At 33.7% G+C, this 13,756-nt stretch overlaps 1 protein-coding gene across 2 annotated transcripts in view; it reads right to left on the minus strand.

Annotated features, from left to right (window-relative positions):
* The window catches only part of PPFIA2 (protein tyrosine phosphatase, receptor type, f polypeptide (PTPRF), interacting protein (liprin), alpha 2), a 542,959-nt gene that overhangs the window by 188,075 nt on the left and 341,128 nt on the right, over positions 1-13,756 (minus strand). For both annotated transcript variants that reach the window (XM_011994387.1, XM_011994388.1), the window contains exons 9-10: positions 6,600-6,764; positions 1,350-1,424 (exon numbers count right to left, since the gene is read on the minus strand). In XM_011994387.1, coding sequence (XP_011849777.1) covers positions 1,350-1,424; positions 6,600-6,764 — 240 coding nt within the window. The remainder of the gene's footprint in view (positions 1-1,349; positions 1,425-6,599; positions 6,765-13,756) is intronic.

The raw sequence follows: 13,756 nt of genomic DNA on the forward strand, positions 1-13,756 counted from the left end.
ATCTTTTTATAAATTCCTTTATAGGACTTATCATTACTGATCTTAGTCATATATCTTTTTATAAATCTATTTATATTTATTTATTTTATTGATCCATAATAGATGTACATACTTTGGAGTACTTGTGATAATTTGATACACTTATATAATGTGGAAAGATCAAATCAGGTTATTTGGAATATCTACCACATTAACTATTTATCTTTACTTTTTGCAAGGAACATTTAAATTATTGTCTTCTAGCTATTGTGAAATGTACATTAGATTAATGTTAACTATAATCAATCTACTGATCTATCACACACTAGGTCATATTTCTTCTATCTAACAGAAAATTTGTACTCATTAATCAACCCTCTTCATTATTCCCTCCCCTCTACCCTTGCTTATTTAAGAGTACGAAGATTTTGCTAAATTATATTAGTATGTCCAATACTAGTAATACCAATATTACATTACTGGAATAAACTTCTAGGAAAAAAGTAGCCTTATAAATGTCAGAGAAAAAGAGAGAGGGGACTATTTTAATGGCTGACACAGGTTAAATTTGCTTATCTCTATATATCTATATATAGGTAAAATGTTATTTGATCTATGTAAAATCAATCAAATGTACTACACTGCCTATAGGAGACTATAATAATACTTGAGGGATAAAACTAGGTATTATATATATATTTTATATATATATATAGAGAGAGAGAGAGAGAAATATGTATAGACAGATAAATGTATATATAAACAAATTTATTTACTCTCTATATATGCCTAATTATCCAAGATAATTTGTGCACTAAAACCCAAGAGAAGTAGAATCTTCCAAAGAGAAAATAACTTTATAAATCTTGAAAAGATGATTGAAAATGCTTTTTTTGGAGTTGCGAAGAGTAGCAGAAGTGGATTCAGTGCTGTCACTAAACATGAGTACAGTGCTTTTAGAAGATAAGAATAGGCAGGACCTGAGCAGAAGTATATCTCTCTAAGGAGTTCACTTTTATTTGTAGCATTTTCTAAGTTTAACAGTTATTTGATATGTGTTCCAATTTTGGAGCTGTGTTTTCCTTCTTGAAAGGACTGACGCTCTGCCTGCAGTCTTTCTAAATCTTCATCTCACTAACTCGCATGTCACTAGCTCTTGATAATTTTCCTTTTGTCTAGTAGTGACACATATAAATAACCAAAAAGCAGAAGGCAAGACTCTGGTAACTAATTTCAACAAGCCTTGTTCAATGGCATAGACAGCATGTAATTTATTTTTAGTGACAGTATTAATAAAAGTGACGTGAAACACAAGGGATGTAATGTCAGTGATATTGCACCTCAAAAGAGGAGAAAGTGTGGCATGTTACCTCCTGATTAGCAGCAGCTAGTTCTTCTTCCAGTGCAGAGACTCTTTCTAAAGAAACCCTCAGTCGCTCCCTTACCTAGAAGAAAAATCAAAATATGTGCAGTAATGTACATCCCATACATATTAAACTGTGCCGAATCCATCATTAACATCATCAGAGACAGTCAATTTGGCAAATTATTAAAGAAGTATTTATATCCCTATGTGCTCCGAATACTAAACTAGGCAAAAATACAATGAATGCATTGCCACCTCGTATTGTCACTGTATCAAGGGATTTCCTTATAAGCAAATCCTTTTGGTAGTTCCCTCATAGAGCTTCAGGTGGGGCTGGAGATTGACTTGTCTTGCTCTAAATTCTGATTCATAGTAAGCGAATACAAAGTTTAAAAGTATATTATGAATTCATCTGAAAAATAGTCACTGACTAAGTGTGACAAATAGGAAAAAAAAAATACCCCACCTTTTTCTCTACTGCTGTAAAATAATAAGTAAATTTTCATTTGGTAAATAGTATCTAACTTCAAAAATAATTTGCCTGAAGAAAAGGCCTTTTAAAACCTGAAAAGTGTTCTTTGCTTCTATGTTTTGTATGAATTAGAGGTCTATTTTGTTTTGGGGGAACTGTAAAGTATTTAAGTATTTTGGAATTTCCAACTAACTTTCAGATACCAAAGGTTAAACCATTGTATTTTATAGAACCAAAATCTCTGTATATTTTAGTTTGAAAGTCATAATTTATACTTGCTTCTTACATAAATGAAACTCAAAGAAGTATTTCTTTGATCCTTGCTTTCTTAGAACTTCTAAAATTGTTTTAGTTGTTATATGTTTAGATCTATAGATGTGTCTTGATATATATATTAAATAAATGTATTATATATATAACAATTCATAGAAATAAATATTGCTGAATTAAAATGAATGACCACAGCAGTTTAATTTTACCTAAAAAATCAAAAAAACTTTATGGCTTTAACTTAAGATGCAATTCATGGTGGGTTTTCAATTATTTATAAATTAACATAGATTTTTCATGGGAATGCCACAGTATTTGTGCAGTTAAGATGTATTTTAATATATAATTATATTCCTATGAGCTTTCATTTTGTTAACTTACTGACAGTATATTTTAATAAATGGTATTTTTCTCCTCTAATAAGATTTAACTGGGAATAGAGATTAAATTTATAAAATATGTAAAAATCCAGATACATAAACAAATTTAAGTTGGAATTATAATATTATTTTTCCAGTTAGCAAACAAACAAAAAGTCAGTAATGACCTATTATCCTAGAATCTAATTAAGAATTTAAAAAAATCTAAATCACATTTTAGTATTGTATTATGATACCACATATATTCAGATGAATGGATGCATTTAATTCCTGAAACAGACCATGAATCAGCAATAAAAATATCCAAGTAGGGGTTTTAATATTAATTATATTTTATTATGCTCAAATTCTCTAAAAACAGTAATACACACATAAATGGAGACTTGATGTCTAAAACAGTTGCACAGGATCTTTCATCATATTGAGCTAGAGATTAACTGCCAAGTATCATTCCTGTTAGACAAATATCCAATTGTTAACAAATACATAGAATTAATGCTGATTAATAACCAAACACTAGTTACATAGCAGGAAATATTTGATGATTTGATTTGGAGAATGCTTTTTTATGAATTTTGAATACATGAAAAAGCAGCAAATACCCTGAAGCCATGAAAATGAGCAGGACAGCTGATGTGTGGAATGCATATATCAAAAAACGTTTCAACAGACGTGTGATGTTTACCGGGGATTCCCATATTCTAAAATACCAACTGTAAAATACTGGTGTTCTGAAGAAGGCCTAGTAAACCTGGTTAATGAGAACAGCAATAAGAAGCAATCTAAATATGGTAATAATCTCACCATACACAAGCTTGATCATATCACACTTAAACTGCTGTAGAGAGAGGAAGTTACCATATTTTAAAATATTGACACATTAAAATCTCTCTAAGTCATTTACATCATGTAAGAAATGGTTGAATCTAGCTTATGTGGTAGGTTAAAATATCTTTCTGACTTTCTTTTGCTAAACTTAAACTCTTAGAACTATTCCAAACTGTTTTCTATTTACTACAATTTAAGCGTTTATATTTTCATTATAGTGAGTTTTTAAGGAATAAAAATTATCATATTTACCCAATAATATGAAAATAAAATAATAATTTCTCATATATTTAGAAGAGTGGTTTACAAATTGAGATTATGTTGTCCACGAAGTAATAAATCTAAAACTATTTTACAAGAAAATAAAAATAAATTCTGAATATATTTTGAGTTATATTATAAATTTAAAAATTGCTGCTGTGAATATCAATAATGCAAACTGAAATTAATGTATGACCGGGTTGCATTTGGGGAATTATCACTCCTACAACAGAAAATATTTTTGAGGAAATCTCCTCAGACCAGAAGCTCTAATTCATTTTTGACACAGAGATATTTGATAATGAAAATATATAAGGATGGTATATATATTTAATTTGTTTTGGTTTACATTTCCTATACATGTCTGATACGGGTTTTTTTTAATAGTAATGATTTCTGAGTAATTGAAAAACACAACTATATTTTCTCACAACTACAGTTCTCATTCTACAATTTAGTGACTATATAAATAATTGGACATTAATAATGAAAATTATGAATCACTGCAACTATCTATAGCAATGCTCAATTTTTGTAGAGTTTATTTAGTTCTGCATATGTACCAATCCTTCTATGATAAAGTTGTTTGTTTCTTGTTCCCAAGGTATGGTTAATTGCATCTTTTTCTGACTTTCTATATATATAGTATTACTTGTTTACATATCTATATCCGCATCCCTCCTCATCCCTGTGAGAAGCTGTGAGTTACTCTTAGGGAAATTGTCTGGGAAGGCACTTAGACACATATGAGTTCCTTGATAACTAAATGAAATGCTATTTTAAACAAGCATCTGGATCAAGAATAATACCAACATTTTTACTTGGTTTGAAAGTTTTATCAAATGCTGATATTTACTCCTGTTAATAACAATATTCATAAATGTCCACTGAGGACTTGCCATATGCTAAGCACTAGCTGAAAGCTTTGCATATCAGATCATATCTAATCCTCATGACAACTCTGAGGTCAGTACTAGTATTATCTTAATTCAAGATAAGAGGTAATTGATGCTTTGAGAATGAATGGTCAAGTCACTTGTCCAGATCTGTCTGACTCTAACCCTAACCCTAACCCTAACCCTAACCCTAACCCTAACCCCCTAACTCATAACATGTCTTCTTTAGGCCGCTGAGCATTACTTGTTGATAATCAGTCCAGTTGTCCCTGAACTCACCAATGTTCAGGATACCTCTGGTGAGTTAATACATATTACAGCTCCTATGGCCATATAATAGAACAACTCATTTAGTTGCGCTAAACCCACTGAACTTCTATAAAGTAAATTATTTCTAGATTAAGTTGTACAACAGCCATTTTCTTCTTAAATGTACTCACATGACCAGGTTATTTGTCTTAAATGCTGTTTATTACCTCTATTCTGATAAATAATCATTCTTTTATAGGAGCATCCCTCACTTAAGTGATATGGGAATGCTTATAGGAAACATCTCAAATCATACATTCTCTAGTACCTTCATTTAAGTCATTTAAAACTCTTGAATTTTCTCTGAACAGGTCCCTCTCTTCTTACAGTTTTGGGTTATTTTCTGTGTGGGTCCTGCTGCTTAGAGCGTATTTCTGTGCTTAAAAAACCCTTAATCATTCTTTAATACCTAGATCAAATGCCACCCTTTCTTGAAGACATCCTTGTCTTTGTCATTACTCACACAGTCATAACCTTTTCTGTGACTACATATTGTGATAGAAATACATCTTTTTTGAATTGTTTTTCATTGATATGTGAATTCCTAGCACTAACACTGAACTTCTCAGTCATAATGAGAATATCTTATTTATCACTGTGTGTCAAACATCTGCCATGGAGTCTGACACATACTAAAAATTCTATACATATAAACACTTGCAAATTCTTAGCACTTTTATAAAAAAGAGGAAATATAATATGAAACTAAATGTTGAATATTAAATAACTATTTGATGTCATATTTAGCAAGAATTTTTATATAATATTCATTTCTGTTTTATTCAAAATAATTCTTATACTAGTCATCTCTCATTGCTAAAATAAAAATGAGATACAATTTCTTCTTAATACTCTAGAAGGCAGAATTATAATTATCCTTACATACACATTCCACATAATCCCCTGTTCTCAGAACATCTGAAATACCAATGATAAAAATATAAATGTATATAAATATTAAATAGAACAAAAATGTCTGCATGCTTAAAAACTATATATAACTCAGAAATAATCCCTAGTTTGGATTTTAATGCTCAGAACTTGTCAGATACTTTACAATGAAGTGTCCCAATTTCTACTCTAACTCCTAAAGCTTTATTGATTTTTGTAAGTTCAGTCTTTGAAATTTCACAAAATTGAAATCATGTCATAAGCCATCCTAATCTCCAAAGAATATTATCATCCTATTGGTTTATATATGTCAGTAGAACTTATTTGAGTAACAGCTAAGAGAAGCTTACAGCTACTTTTAAAAATATCTAAACACAAATTTTTCTACTAATACCTTATGATGTTACTTGCAGAGGCTCTTCAAATGAATATTTAAAACTAAGATATTAGAGACATTAGAAAATCAGATGCTTCTAAAATAAATGTCTAAAAGTTAAAGTACATCCAATTTGTACTTCAAAATAGATATAATTTTCAGTTAGTGGTCTCTTATTTTGGAATCTATAGAGAAAGACCATGGTTTGAGAGAGAGAGAGAGAGAGACAGAGAGAGAGAGAGAGAGAGAGAGAGAGAGAGACTCAATAATAATATTAAATGATACAACATTTTGAATGCCATCTGAAGTGGGGTTATAATGTACCATAATAGAAGTCTAATTCTGATAAGGCATAGATTCAGTGGCTTAGAAAAAGAAGATGTTTATGAATATTACCAACATCCACACGGTAATCCATTTTCACTTTAAAAAAAATGATTTTTCATATAACTCAAATGTGTTCCTCAACTGACTGACTTTAGAAGTCAGGTGAGTCAATGGATGAAGACAAAGAGCTTGATGATGATGACAGAAGTGTAGTTAAGCTTGAAATCTTTTGTCCATACTATACCTTTTCATCCAAGGCCTTGTGGTGCTCAAACAAAGATTTCAGTGCCTTGAGAACTTCAACTTCACTGGATACTCCTGAGGGAGACTGGGCTTGCCGTTTTACCACCGTCATTCTTAGTGACCTTTCATGTCGTGACACAAGGCACTCCAAATGCTCCAGTAATAGCTATTGGGTTTAACAGAAAATGCAATTATCTTCTGAATACAAGTCAGGAACACTTTCAAATGACTTCCCCCTTAAAACACTGCAGGCTTACATAGTATCTAATGTTAGTTGCAGGTTACACTGCAAGTGGCAACAAAGAAGCACAGACCTGTTTAAAACAGGGTTTATAAAATACATTAAAGATAAATTGTATCATTTAACAAGTTACTGAATTTAAAAATGTAATGCAAACGTTACGCAGTCCTTTAGCAAATTTAATACTTTCAGTATGGATTCAGCAGAAATAGAACACTTGACAAAATATGTATGTTAGTGATGAAAGAACATTGCTTGATGCATCAGGACCTTTTTAGAGCATGACAGTGAAAGTCAAAATTTATTTCGTTTACATATGGCCATTAAAATTATTTGAGTTGAATAAAATGAGCATAATCATTATAATGTTAATTTAGCTTAAATAATCCCATGGTTTTATTCACAATTATTCTTTAGATTAGATTATAGAAAAATATTTGCAACCAATTAGAATATAGTAACTGAGATTCTCAATTGTCAGTTCAGGAAAGGAAGTTAGGGAAATAGTTTTGAATTGTCTATGTTAGAATCTATGATTTCCCAGGGTAGCCTCTGGGGCCGTGACAGAGGTGGAGGGAAAGTCCCTGAAGAGTTTCCAGGATGTTTCAGGCTCTACACTCTTAGCTCTTGCCAGAGAAGATCTGTTTTGAAATGTTTTGTGAATTGGGGTTTCATATTTGTTTTCATTTCAAAAGGAAGTTCTACTGCTAAAACCAAAGATACATGAGAAGAAAATCAGAAACTGCTTGATTATTATCAGTTATTATAATTTTACTAGTGAATAACCACACACAACTGGTAAGCATTACAGGAAAGGTCTTCGGAAGAACAGTGGAAAGCATAAGCTAACAAGTGGTATCCACTTATGCAAAATAAAGAAAATACAGCAGAAATTACCCAAACAAAAGATTTAAAAACAGATAGAAGACACTGAAGGTGGAAAGAAGGAAAGAAAACAACTTTCCTTTTTTCCAAGATATTTTCTAAAAGTTCAATTGTAAAGAAAAATTTTGGTCTTCACTATACTACTGTTAGATTCAGTGTCACGTATTAGTATCATATTTTTTGGTTGATTTCTCTACATTTGCTGTCACTGATTATGACTCAAAATGTTAGAAAACTTTGCCATTATCGGGCACAAAGAACACCAATATTTGAGACACTAAACATACATAAATCAGTAGGTAAGAGTCATATTTAAGGGTCAACATAATATTAGTAGTTTTTCAGTATGAAAATGACCCAAAATTTTCAAGGAGCTCTTTAACATTTATCATTCTCTGATTGATAAATTATGGTATTCTATTCTCTCGAATTCTACAGATACATGTATCCACTGCATAAATCCAAACTGCTTTACACAGGTTGTGGAGATTTACATGAACTTAATAATGCCTACTTTTCCAGTGTCATCTGGTGTCAATCTTTCCCTGGCAAACTATGTTCCAGCTTTCCTGGCCTACTTTTAGCTCCTCAGTATGTCAAGCCTTTGCTTATGCTGTACCCTCTGCCTAAAGTACTCCTTCTTTGTTCCTCATTTAACCAGCTCTTTCCCATTGTTTCTCTCAGCTTAAACATCATCTCTCAACAAGGCATTTGCTCACTACTGTCTAAGGTAGTTTCTCCTTTTCCCCACCTCCACAAGTCTCTATTTCAATCCTTTACTAATTTTTTTTCAGATTATTTCATGATGTGCAATTTAAAGAAATTGTTCTACTAAATTTCATTCTATTTTCCCATTACAATAAAAGCTCCAAGAGAGTTGGCACAGTGTCTGCCTTAATCCTCTTGATTCTCTCTGAATTTGAGTGTTAGCTCAATTCACAACATCTATAGGTATGCAATTAATATTTGCTGAGTGTATTAAAATATTAATAAATGAATTAAATTTACATACATCATATAGTTTTATATATTTCATACAGGTTTGGCCTATATGAAAGCTAAGCTTGTGGCCATGGTTAATGGGCATTATTTCCCAAGAGCTTAGGCTAATTAACATTATTATGTACATCTATCCTTCAATCTGATGACATAAATAATGAAACCTTTATAATACAATGAAAACTGCTTTTTTCTAATTGTAAATTAGAGGCATCTTGTTTAATACAGTAATTCATTAAACATATCATCATCTAATTCTGTATCTAATTTTGCAGTACAGTGTAAGATTTAGAAATATAAAATACCACCCTCTAGGAAAAGAAACACAATAATGATGCCATAAAGGACATCCGTTTTCAGAGACAACTTAAATCTTTTAATCACACTATTCACATTCGGCAAATGGAACTTTTAACTGCTTCTCCCTACCCTCATGCCCTCATTGTCTCTTTACCCAGCTTAAAGTTAACAATTCAGTATTTGTAAGCACTCTCTTTCACGCTCCCTCAATTTCTAGAATCTGATCACTTGCCACTACATCCACTGCTAACATTTGTGTCCAAGACCTAAAATCTCCCCCTGAATTATAATGGCTCCTTAACTGGTCCTCCTGCTTTCAGCCTTTCATCTTCCGGCTATTCTCAAAACACTGTTTAAGCTAAAATGTGAGTTAGGTCATTTATACTTCTGCTCAAATTTTTAATGTCTTCTTATTGGGCTCAAGTGAAAGCCAAAGTCCTTATACGTCCCAAAGGGATCTCAATTCTCTGAACTCATCTCCTATTTTTCTTCTTGCTCATTCCAGTATAGCTATGTTGGCTGCCTTGCAGTTTTTTGTTTGTTTAGTTTTGTTAATTTTGTTTTTAACATGTTAAACATCCATGTCCCCACAACAGGGTCTTTGTTCTTCTTATTTTCTCTAACTAAAACATTCTCTTTCAGATATCTGTATGACTATCTCACTTCACCATCTCTTTTATGTTTTAACTCAAATGCCACTTTTCAACGAGACTTTCCCTGGTTACCAACAACATTGGATATCTCCTTCCTAGCTTTGTTTGTTCTTCTTAGCATTTGTCCCTATCTAATGTCATATTTATTTATGTATTTTTCTTGCTTACTATCTGTCTTTCAAAACTTAATGTAGGCCAGGCACGGTGGCTCAAGCCTGTAATCCCAGCACTTTGGGAGGCCGAGACGGGCGGATCACGAGGTCAGGAGATCGAGATCATGCTGGCTAACCCAGTGAAACCCCGTCTCTACTAAAATATACAAAAAACTAGCCTGGTGAGGTGGCGGGCGCCTGTAGTCCCAGCTACTCGGGAGGCTGAGGCAGGAGAATGGTGTAAACCCAGGAGGTGGAGCTTGCAGTGAGCTGAGATCCGGCCACTGCACTCCAGCCTGGGTGACAGAGTGAGACTCCGTCTCAAAAAAACAAAACAAAACAAAACAAAACAAAAAACAAAAAAAAACTTAATGTAAGGTCAATAAGGAAATACATTTTTTTTTAAATCTATTTTGTTCATGCTGTATCTTTAGTGCCTAGAAGATTGGCACATGGTAGATGCTCATGTATATTTACGGAATGAATGAATAAGTACTGATTAAAGCAATAGTTTGTATCTTTATTGGCAAAATTCTTCGGCGAAATGGATATCTGGGATGTTTGACCTGAATAGGTTTGACAGAACTAATAGATGAGCATCAAAAGAAGGAAGATTGTCTTCTATGGTACATGGAGGTGAGATAGTTATATAAACACCTGAGCTCTCTGAAAATGGGGTGTCTGTGTAAGTAAGACTTTGATGGATTGAGTCATAGCTACAATAGACCATTTGAAAGGCATGAGGAATATAAGGACAATGAAGTGAGCAGAATGCTTTGAACTGCACTGAAGGGTTTAAAGCAAGCAAATGACAAGTTTAAGGTTTTAAATTCTAGGTCAAGGCTCAGTTAGAGAACCCAAGAGGTGCTATAGCTGCTCATGATAGCCTCTTATCAAGATCCCAAAACATAACAGAAAGAAAATAAAAAGTCTAATCTAAGGGAGGTCACTGAATTACAATATATGATAATTTCACAGCCTTACCAGGAATCTTATGTAGAAATCTTGCCACACTCCAAGAAAAAAAGCAGGCACCCCAAGAACTATAAAATGGACATTTGGAAAGATTCAGATGTGTCTGAGTTACCCTGATACTCTCATCGCAATAAGTCTTCCTGATTCTGTGATGAATCCAGTTCTATTTGTCTTAATGGCCACATAATGACTTCACTTAAAGCAGTTATCTTATAAGAAGAAGCCTCTGCTCATCATGTTCCACCACAAACACCTCTTTCTGCCTCCACACTTCTAAAATATGAAGAGGTAAATAACAAGGTCTAACCTAAAAAGAGAAGGATTTCAAATCAATAGACCTGTATGCTTTTGCTAATTTGTAGTTTCAGAAATCTGGAAATATATGTAGATGTTAATATTACTGAAACAGAAAGAGGGGGACAACATTTTTTGATCTGGTTAAATTAATCAATATGATGATGTTTTTTCAGATAATCTGAATCAAACTTTGATGTCAAACACCAAAAAGTGGTTTTAATTGTTTGTTCCATTGGTTAACTAAAACATAAACTCAGTGGTGGCCGAAAACAAGTGAATAAAAGCCAGAAATTCATTGGGTAGAAGGTAGAAGGAAACTGATGATTTATAGAGTTAAAAATGGCGAATTCAGCTCACCCCCAGCTATTTCCCTTGAGATGACCAAAGTGACACTATCTTCACTAAGGCATTGGGAAATAGATTGGAAAAAAGGCAACACACGACCTACAAAATGGCCAGAACAGCAGTTCTTTACAGATAAAGAATAAAAATGGAGAGATGCTAGTCCTAAAAGGAACCCTTTGATTTCTCTGGGGATGACAGAATTCTGCAGTGGCAGAGGCTAAGTAATAGCAATTAACTACCTAAGCTAAGTTATGTGTGGTTACTATAATAGGCAGAATGGTTTGATCCACTGGGATTTTTGTGATAGCTAATTGATTATAGAGTTGTTAATAAGACATCAAGAATTAGGTTGTATTAATAAAGTAATATTAATAATAAAATCCCTAGACCTGGGGAAAAAATTTTTTACTTGAGTCACCTGGTAAATTGTCTTGGCCTCCTCCAAATCCTATACCTGAGTCAGTATACAGTTAGAAATTTTTTTTTTTTTTTTTTGAGACGGAGTCTCGCTCTGTCACCCAGGCTGGAGTGCAATGGTGAGATCTCGGCTCTGCCTCCCAGGTTCACACCATTCTCCCGCCTCAGCCTCCTGAGTAGCTGGGACTACAGGACCCCACCACCTCGCCCGGCTAATTTTTTGTATTTTTAGTAGAGACGGGGTTTCACCATGTTAGCCAGATGGTCTCAGTCTCCTGACCTCATGATCTGCCTGCCTCAGCCTCCCAAAGTGCTGGGATTACAGGTGTGAGCCACCACTCCCAGTCTACAGTTAGATATTTGTAAAAAATTAAGGTGAGTTTGTATAGCCATCAATTTTTTTTTTACTGTCCTGCTATTGAGACATGGGGGTCTATGTCCCCTCCCATTAAATTTGGGTGGACTGGTGACTGTTTTGACCAACAAAGTATGGCAGAAGTCACATTTTGTGATTTCTGGGCTTAGGTCCTAAAAGGCCAGGCAGCTTCCAACTGGTAGACCAGAACGTTGGCTTTTAGGACCCTGAGTTATCATCTAAGAAGTCTGAGTATTCCAAGACTGTTATGATGGACAGGCCATGTGTAGGTTCTCTTGTGTGCAGTTCCAACTGAGTCTGCCTGTCCTTCAGCTATTCCAGCTCAGGCACCAGACATGTGCATGAAGAATCCGCTTCACAAGCAAATCTTCCTAACCCCAAATATTTGAGTCATCCCCTGCAAATGGTTTGCTAGAACAGATGTCTTCTGGCTTTGGGAGCTGATTGTTAATTTTAATTTTCAGGAGTTTAGTGAGCTGGTGGTTAAGTGCAATCATTATGCCTAAATTGCATAAGCTTATGATTAAATAAAAATATTTTTAAGAGATAGTATACATTTCAAGTATATTAATTCCTAATTATTTTTATTACATTTCACTATTATCTGTGCTCCTTAGATTATTTACATCTATTTTACCTAAAAGGTAGAAATACTACATAATGGTTGAGTACTGTGAATTTTTTCCCAACTTGGCATTGAGTAACATCAACATAGCTTGAAATCAACCATGGTGGAAGTATTTACACCAGGGAAATTGGCAAACACCAGAGATCAGTGCTTTTATTTTGCTAACAAAAGAAATCATTTACCAGCACATCATTGTCACCAGTCATCTTGGCTGAGACCCCAAATATTATAGATCAGAGAAGGGCCATCCCCACTGTTCTTTTTCTGAATCCTTGGCCCAGGAGAGTCTATGAGCATATTAAAATGTTGTTTAGTGTCATTAAGTTTTTGGATAGTTTGTCATATCGTGATAGATAATCAGAAAACCTTCTCCCAAAGGATCTGTAACTATTAGAGTCATAGTATTGAGGAAAACAAAATATCAAAATTTCTTGAATATCACCTCTGAGCTAGGACTAATTTTCTGGTCCTCACTCTGTAAGAGTCTTTCAGTAACCTGGTGGACAAACTGATGTACCTTGTAGATATCAGCCTATTTCATTTGTCATTTTTCTCAGTGTGCATAAAGAAGTGACCATGGTTTCAGGGTCATAAACCTGACAAAATGGGCTTCCCATGATTAAGACTGATGGAGTTACCACCATGGCGGAGGCCCAGCAGTAAGGTGCAGCCATCTAACTTGAGCCCTGCCATGATAAAATACAGCTGGAGACCAGTTATTCGCCATGAAGCAAGCATATTACATCAAATCCTTTCTATTAAACAGGAAGTAGTTTTTCTTCACTGTAATAAACCCCTTTTTTGGATATGGATTTGCCTTCTCTAATGGCCATACTTCTACCAGAAACACCATCTTTTTTTTTTTTTTTTTGACAGAGTCTCGTTCTGTC

This window comes from Mandrillus leucophaeus, unplaced genomic scaffold, assembly GCF_000951045.1.
Source record: "Mandrillus leucophaeus isolate KB7577 unplaced genomic scaffold, Mleu.le_1.0 Scaffold455, whole genome shotgun sequence".
NCBI lineage: Eukaryota > Metazoa > Chordata > Mammalia > Primates > Cercopithecidae > Mandrillus > Mandrillus leucophaeus.